The sequence below is a fragment of the Giraffa tippelskirchi genome, chromosome 5 (genome assembly GCF_054371585.1).
Source record: "Giraffa tippelskirchi isolate mGirTip1 chromosome 5, T2T-mGirTip1v1.2.pri, whole genome shotgun sequence".
Classification (NCBI taxonomy): Eukaryota; Metazoa; Chordata; class Mammalia; order Artiodactyla; family Giraffidae; genus Giraffa; species Giraffa tippelskirchi.
In genome coordinates, this window is record NC_137279.1 from 193,683,281 (window position 1) to 193,707,299 (window position 24,019).

At 55.6% G+C, this 24,019-nt stretch overlaps 1 protein-coding gene across 8 annotated transcripts in view; it reads left to right on the forward strand.

Moving 5' to 3' along the window:
* Positions 1–24,019, forward strand: part of FARP2 (FERM, ARH/RhoGEF and pleckstrin domain protein 2) — a 102,446-nt gene continuing 78,427 nt past the window's right edge. For 7 of the 8 annotated variants that reach the window (XM_081490585.1, XM_081490584.1, XM_081490583.1 and 4 more), the window contains exons 1-2: positions 1–93; positions 15,355–15,568. In XM_081490585.1, the coding sequence (XP_081346711.1) occupies positions 15,383–15,568 (186 nt within the window). In that variant the 5' untranslated portion in view covers positions 1–93; positions 15,355–15,382. The remainder of the gene's footprint in view (positions 94–15,354; positions 15,569–24,019) is intronic. The other variant, XM_081490586.1, reaches the window with a different exon arrangement.

The following is a 24,019-nucleotide window of genomic DNA, read 5'->3' on the forward strand; positions in this document are numbered from 1 at the left end:
GGGGCGCGGGGGTGGCCCGCGGGCAGGAGGGAGCGGGCGGAGCCGGCGCGGACTCGGAGGCCGCTGCGGGCGACAGCTCGGGCCGGGCAGCCGGTGAGGGTGCGGGGCCGCGCGGCAGGGGGCGAGCAGGGGCCAGGCCGCGCCTCGGGGGCGGGCGGCGGAGGCCGCGGGCCGAAGCCCGAGGCAGGGCGGGCGCCTCCGGACGGCGAACGGCCAGAGGAGTCTGCTCCCGGGCTGGGAAGGCCTTCGGGCGGCCGGCCGCGTGTGAGAAGGGCGCTATGTGGGGAGCCTGCCGTCTGGGGGGCCCTGGGTGCGCGTGAGGGTCCCGCTGGGGGCCCCGGGGTGCGCGTGAGGGCTCCGGGGTGCGCGTGAGGGCCCCGCGTGGGGGCCCCGGGGTGCGCGTGAGGGTCCCGCGTGATGGCCCCCTGTGCGCGGGAGGGTCCCGCGTGAGGGCTCCGGGGTGCGCGTGAGGGCCCCGCGTGCGGTCCCCGGGGTGCGCGGGAGGGTCCCGCTGGGGGTCCCGGGGTGCGCGTGAGGGCCCCGCGTGGGGGCCCCGAGTGTGCGTGAGGGACCCGCGTGGGGGCCCCGGGGTGCGCGGGAGGGTCCCGCGTGGGGTCCCCGGGGTGCGTGGGAGGGTCCCGCGTGGGGGCCCCGGGTTGCGCGTGAGGGCCCCCCATAGAGGCCTGGGCAGAACCACAAGTGGAAGCTCGGGCGACTTGTGGCCATGCCCTTTTTGGCCTTTCCTTAAATGATCTTAAGGCTGGTATTAGGTGTTAATGCTTTTACTCCGGGAAACCTGGAAGGGCTCCTCAGGCAGTGAGAGCCTTCCAAAGGCCGTCCTGAAAGCTGGGACCTGACCATGCCTAGTGATAGCTCAGACCGGGGTCCACACCCACCCTGGTGGCGGCAGCCTCCAGAGGCCTTCCACGTGCTGGTCGGTCGTAATTGCCCTAAAAACAGCAATTCCCAGGAGGTGCACTGAAGGAAATAGTGTGAGTCCACAGTGAAAGGAAAGATTTACATCTCGGGGTGGCTTTTCCCTGCGCCTTTGCTGTTTCTGTGAGGGAGCTTTGGGCGGAGCACTCTGGAGAGCTTGATGGCCGTCAGGGGCACAGCGCCAGAGGGCTGGTGGTGTGGAGGGACCGTGGAGCACCTGGAGCTGGGCAGGCATGGAGTGGCCTTTGCTCGCAGGCAGACCTAATGCTCGTCTGTATCTGCTGCTCTTTGAAAGTTCTGTGAGATCCTTACACCACGAGACTTAACTCTCTGTGAGGGGTTATGAAGCACTTCACATCTGATATTTGTATTTTGTTTTGTTGTTGTTGATCAGTCTCTAAGACTAAGTCGTGTCTCTTTGCACCCGCATGGACTGTGGCACACCAGGCTCCTCTATCCTCCTCCACACACTGTTTCCTGGAGTTTGCTCAAACTTATGTCCATTGAGGGACTGTTGTCATCCAGCCGTCTCTTCCTCTGTCGCCCTCTTCTCCTCCTCTCCCTCAATCTTTCCAGTGAGTCGGTTCTTCGCATCAGGTGGCCAAAGTATTGGAGCTTCACCATCAGTCCTTGCAGTGAGTATTCAGGGTTGATTCCCCCTAGGATTGACTGGTCGGTCTGCTTTCAGCCCAAAGGACTCTCAAGAGTCTTCTCCAACATCACAGATTGAAGCATCAATTCTTCAGCACTCAGCCTTCTTTAGGTCCATCTCTCACATCCGTACATAACTACTGGAAAAACCATAGCTTTGACTATGCAGACCTTTGTCGGCAAAGTGATATCTCTGCTTTTTAATACACTGTCTAGGTTTGTCATAGCTTTTCTTCCAAGGAGCAAGCGTCGTTTAATTCATGGCTGCAGTCAAGTTGTCTCAAAATCTGCAGAGATGACGTGGCCAGGCCCTGGCCCCATTTGGAAACAGAGTGGGTGGCCAGTACTGGATCATGCCTGGACCTGCTTCCCGGGGTGGGACTCCTGCTTTGTTGCAGACCCTCAGTGAGCACTGAGTCATCTGGACCAGATGCTGGCAAGAGCTGCAGAAGTTTGCTGGCTTGTTTACCTGCTTGGACCTCCTCTCCTGGTAGACTTCCTGCTTCCTTCTATACTAATTCCTTTCCCAAAAGGGGAGTTTATATGATACATTCACGCATCTCTCCTCGGGTTTCTTATCAACAAATAAGGTTGCAGTTTACCTGCCTCATAGACTTGTTGTGAGGATTAAGCATCAGTAGCTAGATGCCTGGAACCCACTAAGTGGTTAATCGGTGTTGGCCGTCATGTTTTCAGGTAGAAGAGCAGTCTGAGTGCACAGTCAAGAGAAAAGGAGGCCATATTTACGCAGAGTTGTCCTGCTTGGGGGAAGGGTATGCCCTGTGTTGACAAAGATGGAGGCATGGATAGTTCTGTGCATGTCCTTTTAAATTCACCAGGCCCCTCCTCTCCTTTCCAGACACCTTGCTCTCTGCACATCAGTGCGTCCTCTGTCCTGAGCAGGCAGCAGATGGCTGGTCCTGCTGCTTATCCTTTCAGGTTACTTCCTGCTTTCCCTTCACCCACCCTCTTGTAAACCTGCCACCTCCCCTTTTGCCCAGTGGGTCGCGAGTTTCCTGCACACACTTGGCGTTCTGTGTGGGAAAACCCCTGTAAAGTTGACTGTTGAGCCGAAGTCACCCCAGTCCTGCTCTCTGAGATGCCATGTGTGGAGCATCATTGGACTGAAGCATATTTGTCAGTTCCAGGCTTTACCTTGGCAACAGGGCATCAAAGGTGAGGGCTCCACAGAGCTTAAGATAATAGAGGCCAGAATGTGATGGCTTTCTGGTGATTCTGTAAATTGGTCTAATCTTTTTGGAGAGCAGCTAGCAATAAGTGATAAAAGGTTTTGATTTTGGAACCCCGGTTTTGAAAACAAACCTGGATACACTCTGCATGTAAGAGTGATAGAGCGCTGTGCAGCCTGCAGACACTCCAGCAAAATCCCCTTCTTACTCTTCCCTCCCAACAAAATTTGAACCATTATGATCCCTGGAGATACGTTCAAAAACACACCTTAACCAAAAAGGCGAAGCCGTTTGTACACAGCAATTACACTGATTTAAAAATATGTGAGAATGTGGACAAGGATCGGAGAAGGTGGAGTGATGTAAGTAGTTTTATTTTAGGGTCACAGGACTGTTTTCCAGTTTACAGTCGTTTTAAAACTCAAGACCAGAAAGGCCCTCTGATGCCGTCGGATGCAGTGATGAACCCGTCTTCACCCGTCGCCCCTAGCTGCAGAGTACCAGGTGGTGAGATTCCACCCAGACCTCTGAGGTGGGCTCTCAGGACCCCCAGAGCCCAGCCCCGTGGGCGCCCTCAGGGTCCCGTCCGTGTGCACTGCCCTTGTCCAGCCGGCCTTCCGTTCCCCTGTGGACCCAGCTCCACTCCATCCTGGAGAGGCGGCTGGGCAAGGCCGGCCGCACCCCCTCCTCAGTGCTCCCTGGTGCTGCCTGCACTCCGCCGTGTGGTCCAGGCTACTTCCACGGCGTCTCCCCTTCTGGCTCATCCCATACTTGGCACATGAGGTCCCTTAAGCCCAAGAGGGGATGGCACACCGTGAGGTCGGGGGTGGAGTGAAGGTTGAGGTCACACGCGTTGCAAGTCACTAACCTTTCTGAGCCTGAATTACTTGTTTTGTGTGGCAAGGGTTGTGAGCCAGGTGCGGGCATGGCGGCCCCTCGGGACTCTTGGGGGATCTGACACAGACACCCATCTTTCGCTGAGGCCTCCTCCCTCCCTCGCCACCCACGAGATCCCTGGCGGCTTCTGGCTTCACTCCTTGCAGCTCTTACCAGCACTTAGGAGTCTGGCTCCTGTGTCTTCCCCGCTGTGATGGGAGGGGTTTTCTTCTCTCAGAGGCTCCTGTGCTTTTAGGGACTTGGACTTGCTCTGTTCAGAAGCAAGGTGCTTGCTGAACGTTTGGACGAGTCAGATTTCATCGGGGCAGAGTGGATGGCAGTTTTTATGGGACCTGAGATTTACCCAGTCTGGGGGAGGAAGCCTCTTTAAGAAATACAGTGTTAGAAATAAAAATTAACTTGGAGTGCAAGTATTTATTTAGAATGAGAAAAAGTAAACACGTTAGAGAGTTGAGAAAGCTGACCATTAATACAACAGCCAGAAAAATCCAGGAAAATCGCTTCTTTGTTAATTGCCTGGCACACCTCTGTTTCCCAGCGGCTCAGGGGTAAAGAACCCGCCTGCCGCGCAGGAGACCCAGGTTCAGTCCCTGGGTCCGGAAAATGCCCTGGAGAAGGAAATGGCAACTCACTCTAGAATTTTTGCGTGGAAAATTCCATGGACGGAGGACCTTGGTGGGCTACAGTCCATGGGGTCACAACGAATCAGACACAACTGAGCAAGTTAACAGCAGCAGATAGGAGTTGGTGTTGTCATCTTGAGCCCTCGACACACCTCTGTACCACCCTTCATTTGGCCATGTACTTTTTAATTCATGTGACAGAGAAGAGAATGAGTTCAGCGACTCCTCTAGCGTGGTCGATCAGAAATCTTTATTGTTGACTGTTAGGAGATATGAAACATGGTTTCACGCTTGCTCTTTCTAGCATAGCTACAGATTATGTCTTGGAACAGGAGGAGTTCTGATAAATTCTGTTTTGCAGAATTCCATTCAAAACAGTTAAAAATCTATGGCATATTTAAAGTACACTGCTGCGGTGTACGTTCTTTTTTCTGACAGGCAGGCGGTGCGGTTTTGGCTGCTGAGCGCCGAGCTCTGCTCGCCTTTTCACGCGTCTGACGATGACTCCAGTGTCTGGCTCCCTGCACCACCAGCCTTGCTCCTTTCCGAGGCGCACATGCCCCCTGCACCAGGCGCTGCTGGGCTGTCAGTGTTGCCACAGGGTCCAGCCTGCATGCAGTCCCCTGGCCCCGGGCACAAGTGCACGGCAGCAGCGAGGCTCCCGGAGCCAGGCCTGCGGCGTAATGGCTGGTGATGACCTCGGTGTGAACAACCGAGATGTGTCCTGTTAAGCCCGAACTCGGTGTGTGTCCTGCTCCTTGTGCAGGCAGCTGGGTCTTCTCTTGAGCCACGTGACCTGGGGACGGAGAACGGAGGCAGCATCAGGGTGGAAGGGACAGCAGTCTCAGCCGATTGCCATTGGAATATGTGTGTAAGCTTCCTAGAAGGCTTCACCAAGGGCCCCTTCTTAGGACCTTGGAAGGGGCCGTGCCAGCGAGGAGCTCAGAAATGAGGGAGACGAGCTTCAGAGTCACATGGCCAGCACAAAGGCAGGGTGTGGCCAGCTGCTTGAAGGTGCCTGGGACGCATGTGTTAAGGGTGCTTGGCACCTCTTCCACCAGCTGGTGGGGCGTGTTTGGAAGGAGGAAGCAGCACTGGGTCATTTTACAAATCACTGGAGATCTTCTGTCTCCTGTGGCCTTCGGATCCCGGCTGCCTTGGTGACAGTTAATAAGATGCATGTTGGGGGAACAAGTCTCAATACCTGAACAAGAAACCCATTCCAGAGACTGTTTAAAAATGATCATTTTTACTTTAACTGAACTGTTTAAGAAGGAGGAGACACAGGGTAGGTCCCCTGTTTTCTCCTTGGAAATGAGCCATGCTCAGCTCCAGGACCCCTGCTGTCCTCCACCCAGAAACCGTCTGATTTCAGAAGGAACGTGTGTTCGTCCCTGGAGGCAACTCCAAAACTACAGACCCTCTGAAGGAAGGAAATAGAAATCAACCCTCTTCCCAAAGAACACCATGCAGACACACTCTAGATGCCCAGATGTCGAGTTCTGTTTCTGGGAAGAGGCATAAGCCCCCTCCGCCCCAGCTTGCTCACCGCCGGTGGCTGCAGAGCTGGACGGCTGCGCAGAGCAGTTGTGAGGAAACGGCGGGTAACACTGCCGCACAAGCACTGCGGCTCCTGTTCCTCCTCCGCCTCCCCAGACTGCTCCCCGGGCAGCCAGAACCCAGAGATGGGCTCCAGGTGCAAACCGGGAGGGCTGCAGAAGGAGCTGCCCAGTTTGGGTTCCACAGAGACTGGGAGACAGGCACCATACCCACCTCCCTCTCCCTGTCCTCCAGCCGGGCCTGTGGCAGCAGGGCCTGCGGACACCTGTGCCTCCAGGGCACTCTACTCTCTCCTGCAGCCGGGGCAGCCCCCAGCAAGCAGGGCGTCAGCTGCAGGCTTCTGGCTGGAGAACTGAGGAGTAAGCCAGGGAGCTGTGGACAGGGGCAGAGGGGGTGACCCCCGTGGAGAAGGGGCCTGAAGGGATGACCACAGAGTTGCTGATGAATTTGTGGGCTCAGCGCTGAGCTATGCGTACACGGGGCCGACTCTGCACCGCTTGCCTGTGGGAACTCAGCTAAGGGGGAGACCACAGCCCCGGAGCCAGGCGGGCGCTGGGGATGGTGCCCAAGGAGGGTGGAGCCTCTGCAGGTGGGGCTGATGTTGAAGCCTCCACCCAACCCTGACAAGGCCAGTGTAGCTAAAACAGAGGTGCCACATTCTCGTGGGATTTAAATGATGCCAGAGACTCACAGTGCAATGTTTTGTCTGTTTTATTTATTTATTTGTGGCCATGCTGGCTCTTCATTGCTGCTCAGGGTCTTCTCTAGTTGGGCTGTTGTTCGTTGTGGTGTGTGGGTTTCTCGCTGCAGTGGCTTCTCTTGTTGCAGAGCACAGGCTGCAGATGCTCAGGCCTCAGACGTTGTAGCTTGTGGGCCCTGAAGCGTGCAGGCTCAGTAGTAATGCCTCATGGGCCTAATTGCTCCATGGTGTGTGGAGTCTTCCTGGACCAGGGATCGAACCCATGCGCCCTGCACTGGCAGGTGGATTCTTACCCGCCGCACCACCAGGGAAGTCCAACATAGTATTTTAACTCTCCAGGATACAATCCAAAATTACCTGACATACATAGAACCAGGGAAATACCAGCTCACAGGAGAGAAGACAGGCTACAGCTAAGATGACGCGGACATTGGAATTACTGGACAAAGACCTTGTAGTTGGCAGAACTTTGTCCCCTAAGGCCATCACCCCCAGTGTTACTTCTGAGAACAGGTTATGTTATGTGGCAAAAGCACTTTGCAAATGTGAGACCATCGACGAGGTTCCCTAGTTGACCTGAGACGTGAGCACCACAGACTCCAGAAACAGGGTTCCCAGCGCTGCCCTCCCAGCACTAGCCAGAGGTGGTGGTTTGGGCAATTTATCCTCCATTGTGCTTGTTTGAATGAAAGAAATGCGTCTGTTCGTAGTCCTCCTCTTAACCAGAATTCATGTGCCACGCACCCGCTTTGACCTGGCTCGTATCCACCTTCACACCGGAGAAGTGCATAGAGACCTTCTTCTCATGATAGAAATTCCAGCAGCCACCTCTGCTGTGGACGGAGGGCTGTGCTTGCTACTGAGCCACGTGCTCATCTTCCAGCCAAGGGGGAGGCAACTTGGGAGCAGCCCATTTTTTTTTAATAGACTTTTTATAGAGCAATTGTAAGTTCACAGAAACTCTGAGTGGAAGTTCTGCAGGTTTCCCGTGTGCCCCCCGCTCCAGACACGCACAGCCTTCTCTGTCGTCACTGCCCCACCCCAGTGGTACCTCTGTTACAAACCTGTATTGACACGTCATCACCCAGAGCTTCGGCAGACTTTTGAGCTGAATTGTTCCAACTTTAGAATGGAAATTATACATCACAAGGTGGTTTTGAAGTTTTTTTTATTAAATGAGAATATATAGGAGCCAAGTTCGTAGCACTAGACGTCAGTGGTGGAAATTGTATCCAGCCACCAGAAATAGTTTAGGAATGAAACTGCAAAACATTTCATTCACATAGAGGAAGAAAGGAAAATGAACTGGAGTCCCTTGTAAGTCCCTGGATTTTGATTGATTCCCTCCAGGTCTCTGGAGAGGGTCCCCCTGAGGAGGTTCCCTGGGTCCCTCTGGAGAGATCTCTCTGGAGAGGGTCTCTGGAGAGATCTCCCTGGAGAGGTCCCCATGGAGAGGTCTCCCTGGAGAGGTCCCCCTGGAGAGGGTCTCTGGAGAGGTCCCCCTGGAGAGGTCTCCCTGGAGAGATCCCTCTGGAGAGGTCTCCCTGGAGAGGTCCCCCTGGAGAGGGTCTCTGGAGAGGTCCCCCTGGAGAGGTCCTCTGGAGAGATCTCCCTGGAGAAATCTCCCTGGAGAGAGCCTCTGGAGAGGTCCCCCTGGAAAGGGTCTCTGGAGAGTTCCCCCTGGAGAGGGTCTCTGGAGAGGTCCCCCTGGAGAGGTCCTCTGGAGAGATCTCCCTGGAGAGATCCCTCTGGAGAGGTCTCCCTGGAGAGGTCCTCTGGAGAGATCTCCCTGGAGAGAGCCTCTGGAGAGATCCCCCTGGACAGGTCCTCTGGAGAGGTCTCCCTGGAGAGGGTCTCTGGAGAGGTCCTCTGGAGAGGTCTCCCTGGAGAGAGCCTCTGGAGAGATCTCCCTGGAGAAATCTCCCTGGAGAGAGCCTCTGGAGAGTTCCCCCTGGAAAGGGTCTCTGGAGAGTTCCCCCTGGAGAGGGTCTCTGGAGAGGTCCCCCAGGAGAGGTCCTCTGGAGAGGTCTCCCTGGAGAGGGTCTCTGGAGAGGTCCCCCTGGAGAGGTCCTCTGGAGAGGTCTCCCTGGAGAGAGCCTCTGGAGAGGTCCTCTGGAGAGGTCTCCCTAGAGAAGGTCCCTGGAGAGGTCCCCCTGGAGAGGTCCTCTGGAGAGATCTCCCTGGAGAAATCTCCCTGGAGAGAGCCTCTGGAGAGGTCCCCCTGGAAAGGGTCTCTGGAGAGTTCCCCCTGGAGAGGGTCTCTGGAGAGGTCCCCCAGGAGAGGTCCTCTGGAGAGGTCCCCCAGGAGAGGTCCTCTGGAGAGGTCTCCCTAGAGAAGGTCTCTGGAGAGGTCCCCCTGGAGAGGTCCTCTGGAGAGATCTCCCTGGAGAAATCTCCCTGGAGAGAGCCTCTGGAGAGGTCCCCCTGGAAAGGGTCTCTGGAGAGTTCCCCCTGGAGAGGGTCTCTGGAGAGGTCCCCCAGGAGAGGTCCTCTGGAGAGGTCTCCCTGGAGAGGTCCCCCTGGAGAGGGTCTCTGGAGAGGTCCCCCTGGAGAGGTCCTCTGGAGAGGTCTCCCTGGAGAGAGCCTCTGGAGAGGTCCTCTGGAGAGGTCTCCCTAGAGAAGGTCTCTGGAGAGGCCCCCCTGGAGAGGTCCTCTGGAGAGATCTCCCTGGAGAGAGCCTCTGGAGAGGTCCCCCTGGAAAGGGTCTCTGGAGAGTTCCCCCTGGAGAGGGTCTCTGGAGAGGTCCCCCAGGAGAGGTCCTCTGGAGAGGTCTCCCTGGAGAGGTCCCCCTGGAGAGGGTCTCTGGAGAGGTCCTCTGGAGAGATCTCCCTGGAGAAATCTCCCTGGAGAGAGCCTCTGGAGAGGTCCCCCTGGAGAGGGTCTCTGGAGAGGTCCCCCTGGAGAGGGTCTCTGGAGAGGTCCCCCTGGAGAGGTCCTCTGGAGAGATCTCCCTGGAGAGAGCCTCTGGAGAGGTCCCCCTGGAGAGGTCCTCTGGAGAGGTCTCCCTGAAGAGGGTCTCTGGAGAGGTCCCCCTGGAGAGGTCCTCTGGAGAGGTCTCCCTGAAGAGTGTCTCTGGAGAGGTCCCCCTGGAGAGGTCCTCTGGAGAGGTCTCCCTGAAGAGTGTCTCTGGAGAGGTCCCCCTGGAGAGGTCCTCTGGAGAGATCTCCCTGGAGAGAGCCTCTGGAGAGGTCCCCCTGGAGAGGTCCTCTGGAGAGGTCTCCCTGAAGAGGGTCTCTGGAGAGGTCCTCTGGAGAGGTCTCCCTGAAGAGTGTCTCTGGAGAGGTCCCCCTGGAGAGGTCCTCTGGAGAGATCTCCCTGGAGAGAGCCTCTGGAGAGGTCCCCCTGGAGAGGGTCTCTGGAGAGGTCTCCCTGAAGAGGGTCTCTGGAGAGGTCTCTGGCAGCAGAGGAGCTGCCCTCTGCCCTTTAGAGCCCACAGGACTGGGAAGCGCTTGCTGTGTGTCTCGTCTAGTTTGCATACTCTTGCCTTTTTAATGTTTATTTATAAGCACACAGAGCAAAACAATGTAATTTCTGTTAGGCTGTAATTTATGTAAAGCAGATTCAGTGCATACATTTTTCCTTTCTTCCTGTGGTCAGACTAGAGGAAGCAATCAGGCTGAGGCAAGACTGTTGAACAAGCAACTTCATGCTCCTACAGGGAGAGTTCTGTCACTGCTGTTTGCAACACAGCGGTTCCATCTGATTTTCTAAGTTCCTTTCTTCTTGAACTTTCTTAAGCTAAAAGATGTTCAGTTCAGTTCAGTAGCTCAGTTGTGTCCGACCCTTTGAGACCCCATGAATCGCAGCACGCCAGGCCTCCCTGTCCATCACCAACTCCCAGAGTCTACCCAAACCCATGTCCATCGAGTCAGTGATGCCATCCAGCCATCTCATCCTCTGTCGTCCCCTTCTCCTCCTACCCCCAATCCTTCCCAGCATTAGGGTCTTTTCCAATGAGTCAACTCTTCGCATGAGGTGGCCAAAGTATTGGAGTTTCAGCTTCAACATCAGTCCTTCCAATGAACACCCAGGACTGATCTCCTTTAGGATGGACTGGTTGGATCTCCTTGCAGTCCAAGGGACTCTCAAGAGTCTTCTCCAACACCACAGTTCAAAAGCATCATTTCTCCGGCGCTCAGCTTACTTCACCGTCCAACTCTCACATCCATACATGACCACTGGAAAAACCATAGCCTTGACCAGACGGACCTTTGTTGGCAGAGTAATGTCTCTGCTTTTCAATATGCTGTCTAGGTTGGTCATAACCTTCCTTCCAAGGAGTAAGAATCTTTTAATTTCATGGCTGCAGTCACCATCAGCAGTGATTTTGGAGCTCAAAAAAATAAAGCCTGACACTGTTTGCACTGTTTCCCCATCTATTTCCCATGAGGTGATGGGACCAGATGCCATGATCTTAGTTTTCTGAATGTTGAGCTTTAAGCCAACTTTTTCACTCTCCTCTTCACTTTCATCAAAAGGCTCTTTAGTTCTTCTTCGCTTTCTGCCATAAGGGTGGTGTCATCTGCATTTCTGAGGTTATTGATATTTTTCCCAGCAATCTTGATTCCAGCTTGTGTTTCTTCCAGCCCAGCGTTTCTTATGATGTACTCTGCATATAAGTTAAATAAGCAAGGTGACAATATACAGCCTTGACGTACTCCTTTTCCTATTTGGAACCAGTCTGTTGTTCCATGTCCAGTTCTAACTGTTGCTTCCTGACCTGCATACAGGTTTCTCAAGAAACAGGTCAGATGGTCTGGTTTCCCATCTCTTTAAGAATTTTCCACAGTTTATTGTGATCCACACAGTCAAAGGCTTTGGCATAGTCAGTAAAGCAGAAATAGATGTTCTTCTGGAACTCCCTTCGTTTTTTGATGATCCAGCGGATGTTGGCAATTTGATCTCTGGTTCCTCTGCCTTTTCTAAAGCCAGCTTGAACATCTGGAAGTTTGTGGTTCACGTATGGTTGAAGCTGGCTTGGAGAATTTTGAGTATTACTTTACTGCCGTGTGAGATGAGTGCAATTGTGTGGTAGTTTGAGCATTTTTTGGCATTGCCTTTCTTTGGGATTGGAATGAAAACTGACCTCTTCCAGTCCTGTGGCCACTGCTGAGTTTTCCAGATTTGCTGGCATATTGAGTGCAGCACTTTCACAGCATCATCTTTCAGGATTTGGAATAACTCAACTGGAATTCCATCACCTCCACTAGCTTTGTTCGTAGTGATGCTTTCTAAGGCCCATTTGACTTCACATTCCAGGATGTCTGGCTCTAGGTGAGTGATCACACCATCGTGATTATCTGGGTCGTGAAGATCTTTTTTGTACAGGTCTTCTGTGTATTCTTGCCACCTCTTCTTAATATCTTCTGCTTCTGTTAGGTCCGTACCACTTCTGTCCTTTATCGAGCCCATCATTGCATGAAATGTTCCCTTGGTACCTCTAATTTTCTTGAAGCTAAAAGATGAGTAATCATTAAATAGGATGTATGTGTGCATTGCTGATGCGTGATAGCAAGCAGAGCTCTCCTGGAGCATCCTCAGGAGGGTGCCTGGAGTCCTCCAGTCCTCTCAGGAGAGTCGTCCTCTCCTGGAGCATCCACGGGAGGGTGCCCCGTGGGCTCGGGTCCTCTCAGGAGAGTCGTCCTCTCCTGGAGCTTCCACGGGAGGGTGCCCCATGGCTCGGGTCCTCTCAGGAGAGTTCTCTCCTGGAGCGTCAACGGTAGGGTGCCCCGTGGGCTTGAGTCCTCTCAGGAGAGTGGTCCTCCCCAGGTGAGCCTCCAGGGTGTGAGGGTGTCTTGTGGTCCTCGGTCTCGGCTTCAGCTGGGTGGGTGTCTTCCTTTGACCAGGTGAAAATGACTGGGACAGAAGCTTGCTGCTCAGAAGACATATAAATGTGCAAAGGCCATGTTTTAGAATTCCTTAATCCAGGAAAAGTGTTTTTCCATTTATCTAACATGTCTTTTGTTCTTAGGAGAGATGAAACAGTGGTTGATTAAAAGTGTGCTGTTAAAACTGCATGAATCAAATGCACAGCTTAATGAGCTGAGTGAACAGTGTCCAGTTGGGCCGTGGAGCTGTGCTGGCCACACCTGCAGCCCTTCCCCTGCGCCCGCCCCCAGGGCAGCCCCCCAAAGGGACCCCAGCCCTGACTCTTCTGGGAACAGCCTCCCTGCACGTTCTTCTTGATGTTCCTCACCTGAATGCATACAGTAGGGTAGTCTGGTTTGGTTTGGGTTTTCTGTTGGTGTTTTGCTTTTTTTTAAGAAGTAGGTGTTTAGACATGACTTTCTTGTAATAAGTCAAAGGGAAGAACCTGAAGAAATTTTTTCCATCTAAAATTTTTATGAAAAAACATAAATGATAATTATACAATGGAATAGACAGCAGAACTGATTCAAAAAAAAATACCTTGGTTATGTATATTGCTTCAGAATTGTAGCTTTACTTAAAAGGGAAGCATCGTTTGGAGCCCACAGCTTGTTTCGGAAGGGCCTCTTCTGGTGGTGGGTGCGTGCTAGGAGCCAACCGCGTCTCCCTCTCAGCTGTTTGCACACCTGGGACCCTGGCAGATGGGCTCATCTTCCTTCACACCCTTGCTTCCACAGCAGCTTCTCACGTTTGTGAAGCTGGAATGAAAGCGCTGACATTCATGGTTCTCAGCGCCTCATGGATCTCACACTCAGTGACATGGAAGCAGGTTTCTGCCGCGTCGGTCACGACTGTGGCCTGCGCAGTGCCTCGCGTCATGACGCAGTGCATGCTCTTTGATGCCTCTGACATTAGCCACAGTAACCATTACTGCTCCCAGGGCCATGCCGCCTGGGGAGAGCTCTGAAGATGGTGGGTGACCGCCAGCCTGAACTGCCCTCGTGGGGTCAGCCGTTGGCTTGTGCGGAGGCCGGCTGGGAGCTGCGTCTGGCAGGATGACCAGCTGCCTCGTCACTTTGCTTGTGCTGTACATGTCTCACTTTCCCAGCGGTCTTGGCTTGTTTTCTGTTTGCTTGTTGATAAACCAGACGTGCAAGTCAGTTCTCAGCCAGACAGTTGGGAAGGCCTTAGCTGAGCAGGGCTGAAGCAGGAGGCGCTTGGCAGCAGGTCACTGAGAAGCTTTTCAATCTTAATTCAAGAGATAAAAAGTTTGTGAGCTAGTTTGTCTTGATAACAAAATTAGCTTGAAAGAGAGAAGAAGGCCAGGGAGCTCAGCATGAAACGGAGTGGACCAGGAGTCCAGTGAGATTAATTCTCCAAAATATTTACTGCAAACTAGTTGAAGACTTTTCGCAGATGATTAAGCAAAATAAAATGATTTTTGTGGCATCTGCATTCTTTCTTGATTAAACATCTGGTATTTGTTTTTGTTTTACCATGTTTAACCATTAAGTATGTTTCTTTAAATTGACTTTTGTACATGAATGCTGCTGCTGCTATGTCGCTTCAGTCGTGTCCGACTCTGTGCGACCTCACAGACGGCAGCCTGTACATGAATAAGCATATTTAAGAAGGGAATTTGCCATAAGTAGAAGGTAACTTTATTAATAAGGACAAATGAAAGCAAGTCTGTATTACTGGATTTTAGCAGATACTTAGCCTATTCTTTCATTGTTAAAGACAATGATGTTTTGGGCTCTTTTCAGCTTAATAGCTTAGAGCCGGAGACCTTTCCCCACACAGCAGGAAGGGTTGGAAGGGCGCAGGCACCTCCTGGGGCTGCTCCCTGAGCCTCTCATACCCTCAGCATCCTCACCACTGAGGAGGGCGGAGATGACAACGAGGTTATTGCAGGGCTGGGGCGAGGCAGTGTGAGCAACGGCAGCAGTGTGCGGGGCTCCCTGCGGCCTGTGCTCCCCGTGGTGTGTGCCACGCTGCCGTCAGGGCCGGGGGCTCCCCGTGGCCTGCACTCCCTGCAGCATGTGCCGTGCTGCCGTCCGGGGCGGGGGCGCCCCACTGTGTGTGCCACGCTGCCGTCAGGGCCGGGGGCTCCCCGCAGCCTGCGCTTCCTGTGGTGTGTGCCATGCTGCTGTCCGGGGCTGGGGGCTCCCTGCGGCCTGTGCTCCCTGCAGCATGTGCCACGCTGCCGTCTGGGGCTGGGGCTCCTCACGGCGTGTGCCACGCTGCCGTCTGGGGTGGGGGATCCTGGCGGTGTGTACCACGCTGCCGTCAGGGCCGGGGGCTCCCTGCGGCCTGCGCTCCCCGCGGCGTGTGCCACGCTGCCGTCTGAGGCAGGGGCTCCCCACCGCGTGTACCACGCTGCCATCCGGGGCCGGGGGCTCCCCGCAGCCTGCGCTCCCTACGGCGTGTGTCACACTGCCGTGTGGGGCCAGGCCCGGCGACGCCTCTGTAGCCTGGAGACACAGCTGAGAGACCAGGGCTTGCAGGGCTGGCAAAGGCGGCCCCAGCATGTCCATCCATCTTCCTTGCGCTGTCCCCTCCATGTCGGCGGGACGGGGACCCGTGACTCAAGCTGTGGGTACCCATCTACCTTTGCTAGAAGGCCCTGGGCAGCGCACATAGCGTGTGGGAAGCGCCTGAACCTCTGGGCCAGGGTGGGAGGAGATGGCTGGAAGGAGAGGCCGGTGGCTGTGGGCCACCCCGTTCCCGGGGCTGCGGGTCAGCTGGCTCTGTGCTCCACCCGCCCATGTATGAGGAAAAGATAATCTTTCTAAACTGTTTCCAGGTAGTTTAAGACTCACTGAAGTACAAAATCAGTGCTGAGAATTCTGATCTACCCAGTAATTTTCTTATGTTGTTTTAAAATGGAAATAACTGAAGATAATTGGGGGTTTTTTGTTTGTTTTAGCACACTCCTCCCTCTCAGCTGATGAAGAATGGAGGAACTGGAAGGAACATACAGGGTCCTGCAGACCCCGGGGACACGCCTGGGCACCGCGGCCCCCATGGGCATCAGCACCCTGGAGCCTGGGCTGGGCCCGCCTGGGGTGGCACGGCCAGCGGCCAGGACCCACCTCCGTGTGCAGCTGCTGGACGACTCCATCGAGGTATTTGACATCGAGGTGAGAAGCCCGCAGGCCTGTGCCTCGTGTTCTCTGAAAGTCAGAGGCCGAGTTCCACGTTGCTGGTGAACTTGGCCTGTTTATCAAGTTGCCTCGAGCGGCTGGGTAACAAAGTGCTTGGACACAGTGAGCCTGGAGAGTGACATTCTCCTGACTTTCCTTGAAGCTTCTGACGCGATGTGGTCGTTCGAGAGTCTGGCTGAGTGCCGTGTGCTGCGGGCGGGAACCAGCTGGCCTGCTCCCGGGTCTGGGTGGCCAAGCCGCTGTGTGAGGGGCACCCCTCAGCCTCGCCGTGTGTCCACTTCCTTGTCTGCATGTGGGGGTGACTCCAGGCCCCGCTTCTCGGGGTGGCTGGGTGAGGGCTGAGCCCTGGCACATGAGGAGCCTGGCGTAGAGCTCGTTTTCTGGGTCAACAACAAAAACGTTTTTACTTTGAAAATTCCCTGTAGTAACTTGCACTGATAATGTTGGCAAAAACAACCGAATGTAGCAAATGTTTGAAACATTGTTTCTGATTTTCTACATAGCATTAGAATGAATGGTCTTTATAAAAATTTCTTATTTTCATAAGTGTGTGTGTGTGCTTAGTTGCTCAGTTGTGTCCGACTCTTTGTGACCCTGAGGACTATAGCCCACCAGGGTCCTCTGTCCATGGGGTTCTCCAGGCAAGAATACTGGAGCGGGTTGCCATGCCTTCTCCAGGGAATCTTCCTGACCTGGGGATCAAACCCAGGTCTCCCGCATAGAAGGTGGATTCTTTACTGTCTGGGTCACCTGGGAAGGCCATGAATACTGGAGGGGTAGCCTATCCCTTCCCCAGAGGATCTTCCCAGGAATCAAACTGGGGTCTCCTGCATTGCAGGTAGATTCTTTACCAGCTGAGCTACCAGAGAATGCAGAAATATATTATTTTTTCTAATATTTTTTATTGGTTTAAAGTAATACCTTTGACAGTGTTCCCCTGCTGTTAACATGACAAACTAGAGAGAGAGTGAACTCTAACTTGAGCAGAGGTTGCCGTGTGCTTGAGGGGAGGTTGGGGGCTGCACAGAACGTGGGTGGGCACCGGGTGTGAAGGGGCTGGAGGAGGCCGGAGCCTGCCTGCAGAAAGCGCTGTGAGAGCAGAGGTGAGGAAGGTGAGCGTGAGGAGGAGGCAGGCAGGCCAGCTGGACTGGGAGGAGGAGCGGTGCCGCCCCTCCAGCTCAGAGCTCAGGGCCTGCCGGCCTCTCTTGCTCACGTGTTCCGTGGCAGGTATCCAGTGCCTGGGTCCGTAGTGTCTGGACTCGAGGACCCTGCAGGTTCTTAGGTCTCACCTGAAAAAGAAAGCAAGTATCACTTAATCAGGCAGTAACTGAAACTGGCAGGACCTGCCCGACCGCCTTCATCGACACTCCTGTGTTGCAAGAGGCCGCCTTTGCAGGACAGGGAGTCTGGAGCAGGCACCTTTGTGCCCCGGGCAGCGGGCAGCTCTCTGTTCCCTCTCACCTTCTCACCGTCCTCTGATGAGTCACCTGGAGGAAGCGGTTAAAGTCTGGGAATTAGTTGGGCTCCCAGGTCTCTTCCAGCCCAGTCTTTGGGAGGATCTCCACCCTGAAGCTGCCCTGCAGTGAACGCACTTGCTGTGGTCTAGGCTTCAGAGGGGCCTCTCAGGTGCTTAGTGGTGAGAAGCCTGCCCGCCAGTGCAGGAGACACAGGAGACGCGGGTCCCATCCCCGGGTCGGGAAGGTCCCCTGGAGAAGGCATGGCTACCCACTCCAGTGCTCTTGCCTGGAGAATCCCATGGACAGAGGAGCCTGGTGGGTTACAGTCCACGGGCTCACAAAGAGTCAGACACAACTGAAGCTACTTAGCATGCAAGCAGGCTTAGAAGAGATTTAGATTTTTTGAAAGAAAGGAAAGAAGGAAGGAAGAAGAGAAAAGAATTGCATTATTTAGGGTTTACTTTTGGAGCATCTTTTTTTTGGTCCTGGTTAATAGTCTTTATCAACTAAACCTAGGCTCAAAAAAGGAGAAAAGCAGACATTTATTGCCAAGTCACAAATAAGGTGTAATTCTTCTCTGGGAAATTCTCTTGTAAATCAGAAACACCATTTTATAAAGGTTCAAAATATATTGAACTTGTCAAAGTTTTAATAGATTGAAATTGCTGTTTCCTTTAATCGGATAGAACCATCATGTTTGGTACTTTGAGATACTTGGCGGAGTCCAGAAATTAAGAGTCAAATTGCTGTTGCGTATCATGAGTTGGATAGGGCACTTTTTAGGTGGTGCCTGAGGTCACTGATGTCTGCCTTTCAGGAGAAGCTCAAACTCAACAGATATTTTTGTAAATTACTTGTATTCTAAGTGCTCTGTCCTCCACAGCTGTTTCAGTCAGCTTTGCTGAGTAACAAGCCACCCCGAGACTTGATGACCTTAGCGAACCTTTAATGCTTCCTGCACGTCTGAGTGTTGGCTTGGAGGGTCTCCTGGCTTGGCCTGGCTCAGAGGGCTGAGTAGCTGGCACGGCCTCACTTGTGAGTCTGGGCCCAGCCAGAAGCTGTCTGCGTGTGGACCTCGCCCTCCAGCGAGCTGGTGTGGCCGTGTTGGCATGGGGATGGGTGTGTGCTCGGGGTGGGAGCCGTGAGATCCCGGCTAGGGTTCACCCCTGCAGCTTCCGCTGTATCCCCCTGCTCAGGCAGGCCACCGGCCAGCCGGGCTCCAGGGCGGAGAGGTGTGCCGAGTGGGAGCACTCACGAGGCCTTCCCAGCAGCCGTTGCCGGCAGTTAGGACTGCAATCTCTGTGAAGAAACTGTCCCGGAGCCCTGGTGTCGATGTCTTGGCTGGTGACGCCTCTCGGCCTGCTCAGGAAGGGCTGCAGAGAAGATGTGCCCGCTGCCCCCTTCTCCCGCAGATCCCGGACGCAGGGTCGAGGCTGGCTTCCGCCTGGGCCCCCTCCCCGCCCCCCCATCACCGCCCCTCTGTCCCCGCCAGCACCGCCCCCTCGTCCAGAGGCTGGGACTGAGAGGCGTGCTGTGGCCTGGTGCTTGCTGTGCGCTGGGGGCTGGTGTGGACGCAGGCGCTTGGCGGGAGGCCCCTGGCTGGTGGCCTGTCTCAGTAGCTCAGAGGAGGTCTCGTGGGCCTGGAGCCAGGCTCTGCTCCTGAAGGCAGGTCAGGGCAGCGAGGCCACGTCCACGTGTGGCCCAGTGTGGCCCAGGGCTGGGCGGGGCGCAGACGAGCTGGACGGGGGCATGCTCTCTCCCGGAGGGTCTTTGTTTCTCCTCGTGCGGCAGCGTCCTCTGACCTTAGGGGCTCACTTGCTGTTTGTGGGGGGCTCTCTGGCCACCCACGCCTATCGCGTGTGCTCATTTGGTTTACTTTCCACTAAGTGTTCCACAGTCACGTCTGTGAGCCCACAGGGTCAATGTGCTGACCTTCCCTCCTGGTGCAGACTGTGGTGCAGCGTGGGGAGGCCCATGGAGACCCTGAAGGTCCCTTCTCAAGGGCCGAGGATGCAGTTAGTAGTTTGGTTACTTTTGAAGCGTTGTCTCTGCCTCTGTGAGAAGCCCCCCGGGCTGAGTCTGACAGGCAGCCCTCGCGTCCCCGCCCCGGCCCCTGCCCCCCAGGTCCGAGCTCGTCCCCTCCCCCCGGAGCCCCAGCTCTTCCCACCGCCCACGGGGCCACTTGCACGTCCCCGGGCCCCCTGCTGCCACCCGAGCACCCCACAGTCAGCCACTCCAAAGGTAGGCCCGCTCTTTCCGGAGCAGCGTTGCACATGCTGAGCTTCACCGAGGTGTGACACACGCGGCCACACGGTCACCCCCGGAGAGCGTGCAAGGCAGCAGCTCTACCGTGGTCACAGACGTGCACAGCCACCACTGCGGTCAGCGCCCCGGTGTCTCATCCTCACGGGGACCCCACACCTTTCAGATGTCCCCCCCCACCATTGTGCTCCACCCTCGCCTCGGCCTCTGAGCGTCCGGGACCGGCGTCCTATCCGCACAGGCGTGAGTCTGTGTCCTTCCTCTGAGCGTCCGGGACCGGCGTCCTGTCTGCACAGACGTGAGTCTGTGTCCTTCCTCTGAGCGTCCGGGACCGGCGTCCTGTCCACACAGACGTGACTGCCGTGGGCTTTCCTGTGAGGAGCTGCACGTGGCCTTCTGTGGCTGGCTTCCCCCTAAGCGTGGTGTGTTAGAGTTTCCTCTGTGGAGCGCAGTGTTCAGCACTGTTTCCCTTTTGCTGGTAGAATCACACTCCGTGGTGCCTGTGGGCGGAGAGAAAAGTAGCTGAATGGCGATGGTCAGGCCCTCTGGCGGCACGGCCTCTTGCTCCCGCCCGCAGTTAGTAAAGACACGCTCATGAGACGGCTGAACCCGCTGCAGCCTGTGCGTGCATGTCACGACCTCCTCGCTTGGCCACGGGCCACGTTTGCTCTATAAACACATATGAGCTCCACCTGAGAAGCCCTTGCGGTTGCCTTGTGGCCGTGTCTGCTGGTCAGCCACGAGAGAATGCAGCATGTCTGCCGTTCCTACGGCCCCTCAAGTTTTCTTCCTGTTTCCCCGCTCTTGCCTTGCCTACCATGGGTTCAGCGAACCATGTGAACAGCGAGACGGTACCGACAGACCACGTTTCTCCTCCACCATCAGCTGGGGCCATTCCCGCGGGGCTGCAGTGGACACTGCTGCTGTGAATGTCCGTGTGCACGTTTGGGGGGTGCCCGTGTCCGTGTATCTGGACCAGACTCCCGTGTGTGAGCGCTCGGGGGGCAGGCCCACTGCCTTCCAGGGGGCTCCCCGTCTCCCTCCCACCAGCAAGGGCTGCAGTTTCTCCACGTTCTCACCTGCACTGACTATTACCTGACTTTTTGAGTCTAGCCGTCCTGGTGGATTTGAAGTCGTGTCTCATTGTGGTTTCAGCTAAAATTTTTTAAATTCTTAATGGCTTAAAAAAGGAAGGTTTTGAGCCCCAAATAAGAGAATTGTACTATTAAAAAGTCCCCTTTTGGGGTGGTTCCTTGGATTGATGGTGAGTCATTGTGAAACTAAGCGTCTTACTGAGCCCATGACCTCATGTGGAGTGAGCGTCTCTACACCCCAGAGTGGTGAGGACCACCGGGGAAGCAGGCCAGGGGCAGGGCCTGCAGGCCTGGGCACTGAGGCTGGCAGACAGCGGGGGCCGCCTTGTGTGATATCTGAAAACACTGACGTTCCATTTAGCGAGGTCGTGCAGACTCATCGCAGCGGGGCCATGTACTGACTCCGTATTTTCAGCTCATGTGTCTTATTATAAGTAATAGCTGCCAGTGTCTATGAGTAGCTTCACATATGTTGCTCATTTGTGCAACAAACTTAAGCTTATTATGGTCAGGTACGATGATGGAGCAAGATGTACTTTATGGTTCTTCTTACTGATCACTGGTTGAAACACTTCTGTTTTGTGTGGAAGGGTGGGAAGGGGAGAGAGAAGTCTGTCTGACGGATGCAGGATGCAGCTTCAACTGTGACCTATTTTAAGTGATGTTTGGCATTTATTGATGGCATTCTTAGCTCTTAGGTCGGTCAGCGGCCAGGTTTTTGATCTAGCAAACTCATGATTTGTTTTCAGTTAATTAAATGAATTCCATGGTTTTTAAATTAGAGATCTGGCCTCAGCTCTGGAAAGTCTTTGTTCTGATCCGTGAGAGAAGCCGTCTGGAGGCCGTGCCGGCCCCCTGGCCCTGTGCGCAGAGGCAGGCAGTGGAGAGCCCGCCCTGTCGGCGGGAGCCCCGTGGGGCCGTGCCGGGCCTGTGCCCCCTGGAGGGGCCTCCCCTGGCCCACGGGGCACAGCGTCGGGGAGGGGGCACATAGTGGGCCCTTTGCTGACTGGTCAGGGACTGAGGTCAGCTGTTGCTTTCCTGTTATCTGGAGCCGGTCTGTGGACAGAGTGCTACTTGGTGACTGAAAACCGTCTGGGGTGGTTTGGGCAGGGGGACCTCTCCCCAGAGTGAATGTCCTGCCTTTGCTGCCGGGGCTGGGGTCCCAGCGAACACGAAGCTTGTGCGCGTTCCCCCGTTTCCTAACACACTGAGAATTTCCAGAATGGGCTTCCTTTTCTTTTCTGTGAATTGCAAAAGCTTTGGCTTGAATATGTAACAAGTAGGAGGACAGACCTTGGTCATGAAGTCCCATTCTGGAAGACTTGAAGTTGCTGTTCCAGTAAAAACTTAGTGTCTTCTTTCTGGCCAGGAGGACAGAGCCAGGATTCCAGAAAGTGTCATAGCGAGACGTCTGTCACTGCTCCAGCACAAGCATCCTTAATATGGCAGAGAAACCGCCTCGGAACTTATTTTGGTCTGATCTCAGGAGAAGTCAGTAATTCAGCTTCTGAGGTTGGGGACAATGCAGGCTTCGCCCAGAGCCCTGCGTCTCCAGCCCACGCAGCCTCTATGTGATCCTGCCCAGCTCTGGAAACCTGTCATTTGGTTTTAGAAAGTTGGTCTCCGTTTTTGACCCTGGAGCCCAGGAATGTGGCAGGGTGAGACGGGCCAGGGGTGTGGACGTTTCCCCAGCTGTGGCATCGTAGCGTCAACACACACTCACGCACATGCCTGCACACGCGCACACCTGTGGGTTGGCGTGTACAGCCTGTTGGATGAGCCAGCGAGGACGACTGATGACACGTGGAAGAGAAGCAGGAGACGCCTCCCGGGGAAAACCCGGAGAACGGCCGCTGTCTCAGGGTCTCTGCAGAGGCCTAGGAAGGACACGTGCTGACGGACAGCCGCTGTCTCAGGGTCTCTGCAGAGGCCTAGGAAGGACACGTGCTGACGGACAGCCGCTGTCTCAGGGTCTCTGCAGAGGCCTAGGAAGGACACGTGCTGACGGACAGCCGCTGTCTCAGGGTCTCTGCAGAGGCCTAGGAAGGACACGTGCTGACGGACAGCCGCTGTCTCAGGGTCTCTGCAGAGGCCTAGGAAGGACACGTGCTGACGGGTGGCCTGAACCTGGGAGCTGTCCCCTGAGAACCTGAGACACCCGGTTGGCCTGTGTCCCTGGCCGCCCGGTGACGCATCTGGCCCGTGACAACCCCCCCACCCTGCTCCGCACACTGCCCCCAGAACCCTCACTGCTACCCATGTGGTGCTGTCATTTCTGACCAGGAAGAGTCTGATGTCCTCTGTTTGTGGGAGCCCAGGAGAGCTGAGCTGACGCTGTCTCACGTTGCTCTCCGAGTTGCCGCCCTGTTCAGCTTCCCCCATCCCTCCCCAGCTGCCCGCAAGGAGGCCCTGCCCGCCTGCCCAGGGTGGGCGCCCCAGCCACCTGGGCCTCCGCGGGGTCACCTGGCCTGCAGCTTGTCGCCCCCCCCGCAGTTCCCTTTCCCTAAGGGGAGCGAGCTGCCCTCTGTCCCTCAGGACGCCAGGTGGGGCAGGTTGGGACCAAGTAGTAGGTCTCAGCCTGGGTGGCTCGAGGCAGCGCCTTTTCCAAGTCTGGGCGCAGCTTTGCTCAGGGCCCGTCCTGACGTGTGGGCACCTGTCTGCTCCTGTGGGGACTGCGTGGGCCGGCTGGGGCAGGAAGGCCCAGGGCCACCCCACAGGCCTCTGCTCAGCTGCCCAGCACCATCCCCCACCCTGCCTGAGCTGGAGCCTGCTCTGCTCGGGGTGGACAGTGTCTGGATGTTAGGAGCAGGGCTGCTGCGGAAGTTGTGTGTGTTGCACACACGTGTGCACGTGTGCAGATTTCCCCATGCTGTGTCCCCAGCATGGCCTCTGTGGCTGTGAGTGTGCCCGTCTTTGCCCTGCCCGGGTCCGTGAATCACTCTGGGGACGGGCTAGCCTGTCTCCCTTGCCACTGGCTACGCGGGACCGCTGCCCGGCTGTCCTCTGGGTCTCTGGCTGTCCCGCCGCCGCGTCCACAGGGCTGCCGCCCAGTGCGGGCTGCTGCTGGGGCCGGGCCGTCTCCTGCGTGCGTGTCCTGATTCTGCCCCCGGCCAGGTGGTCTCTGCTGAGAGCACTGCCATGCTCCTGGTCCCCCACCCAGTCTCCAGTGGGCCCTGCTCACCTTTTGCACATCCGGGTCGCCAAGGGCACCTTTAAAACCTCCTGTGTTGCTGAGGCATCTTCAGGTGACTCTGGGCAGGATGGGCAGCCGGTGGCTTGGAGAAGAGCCGCCAGGTTCTGGAATGTGCGCCCTCCCAAGCGGGCGGGCTCCCTCTGCTGACCCATCCTTCCTGACCTGCCCTCCTCGTCTGCCCATTCACTCAGTCCCGGAGCAAAACAAGCACACCCCCCTCCCTATCCCCTCCCTCCACACCCACCCCTCTCCTCCCTTTCCATCTCCCAGAGCTAAGGTTTTTCCAGTGGTCGTGTATGGATGTGAGAGTTGGACTATAAAGAAGGCTGAGCACCGAAGAATTGATGCTTCTGAACTGTGGTGTTGGAGAAGACTCTTGAGAGTCCCTTGGACTTCAAGGAGATCCAACCAGTCCATCCTA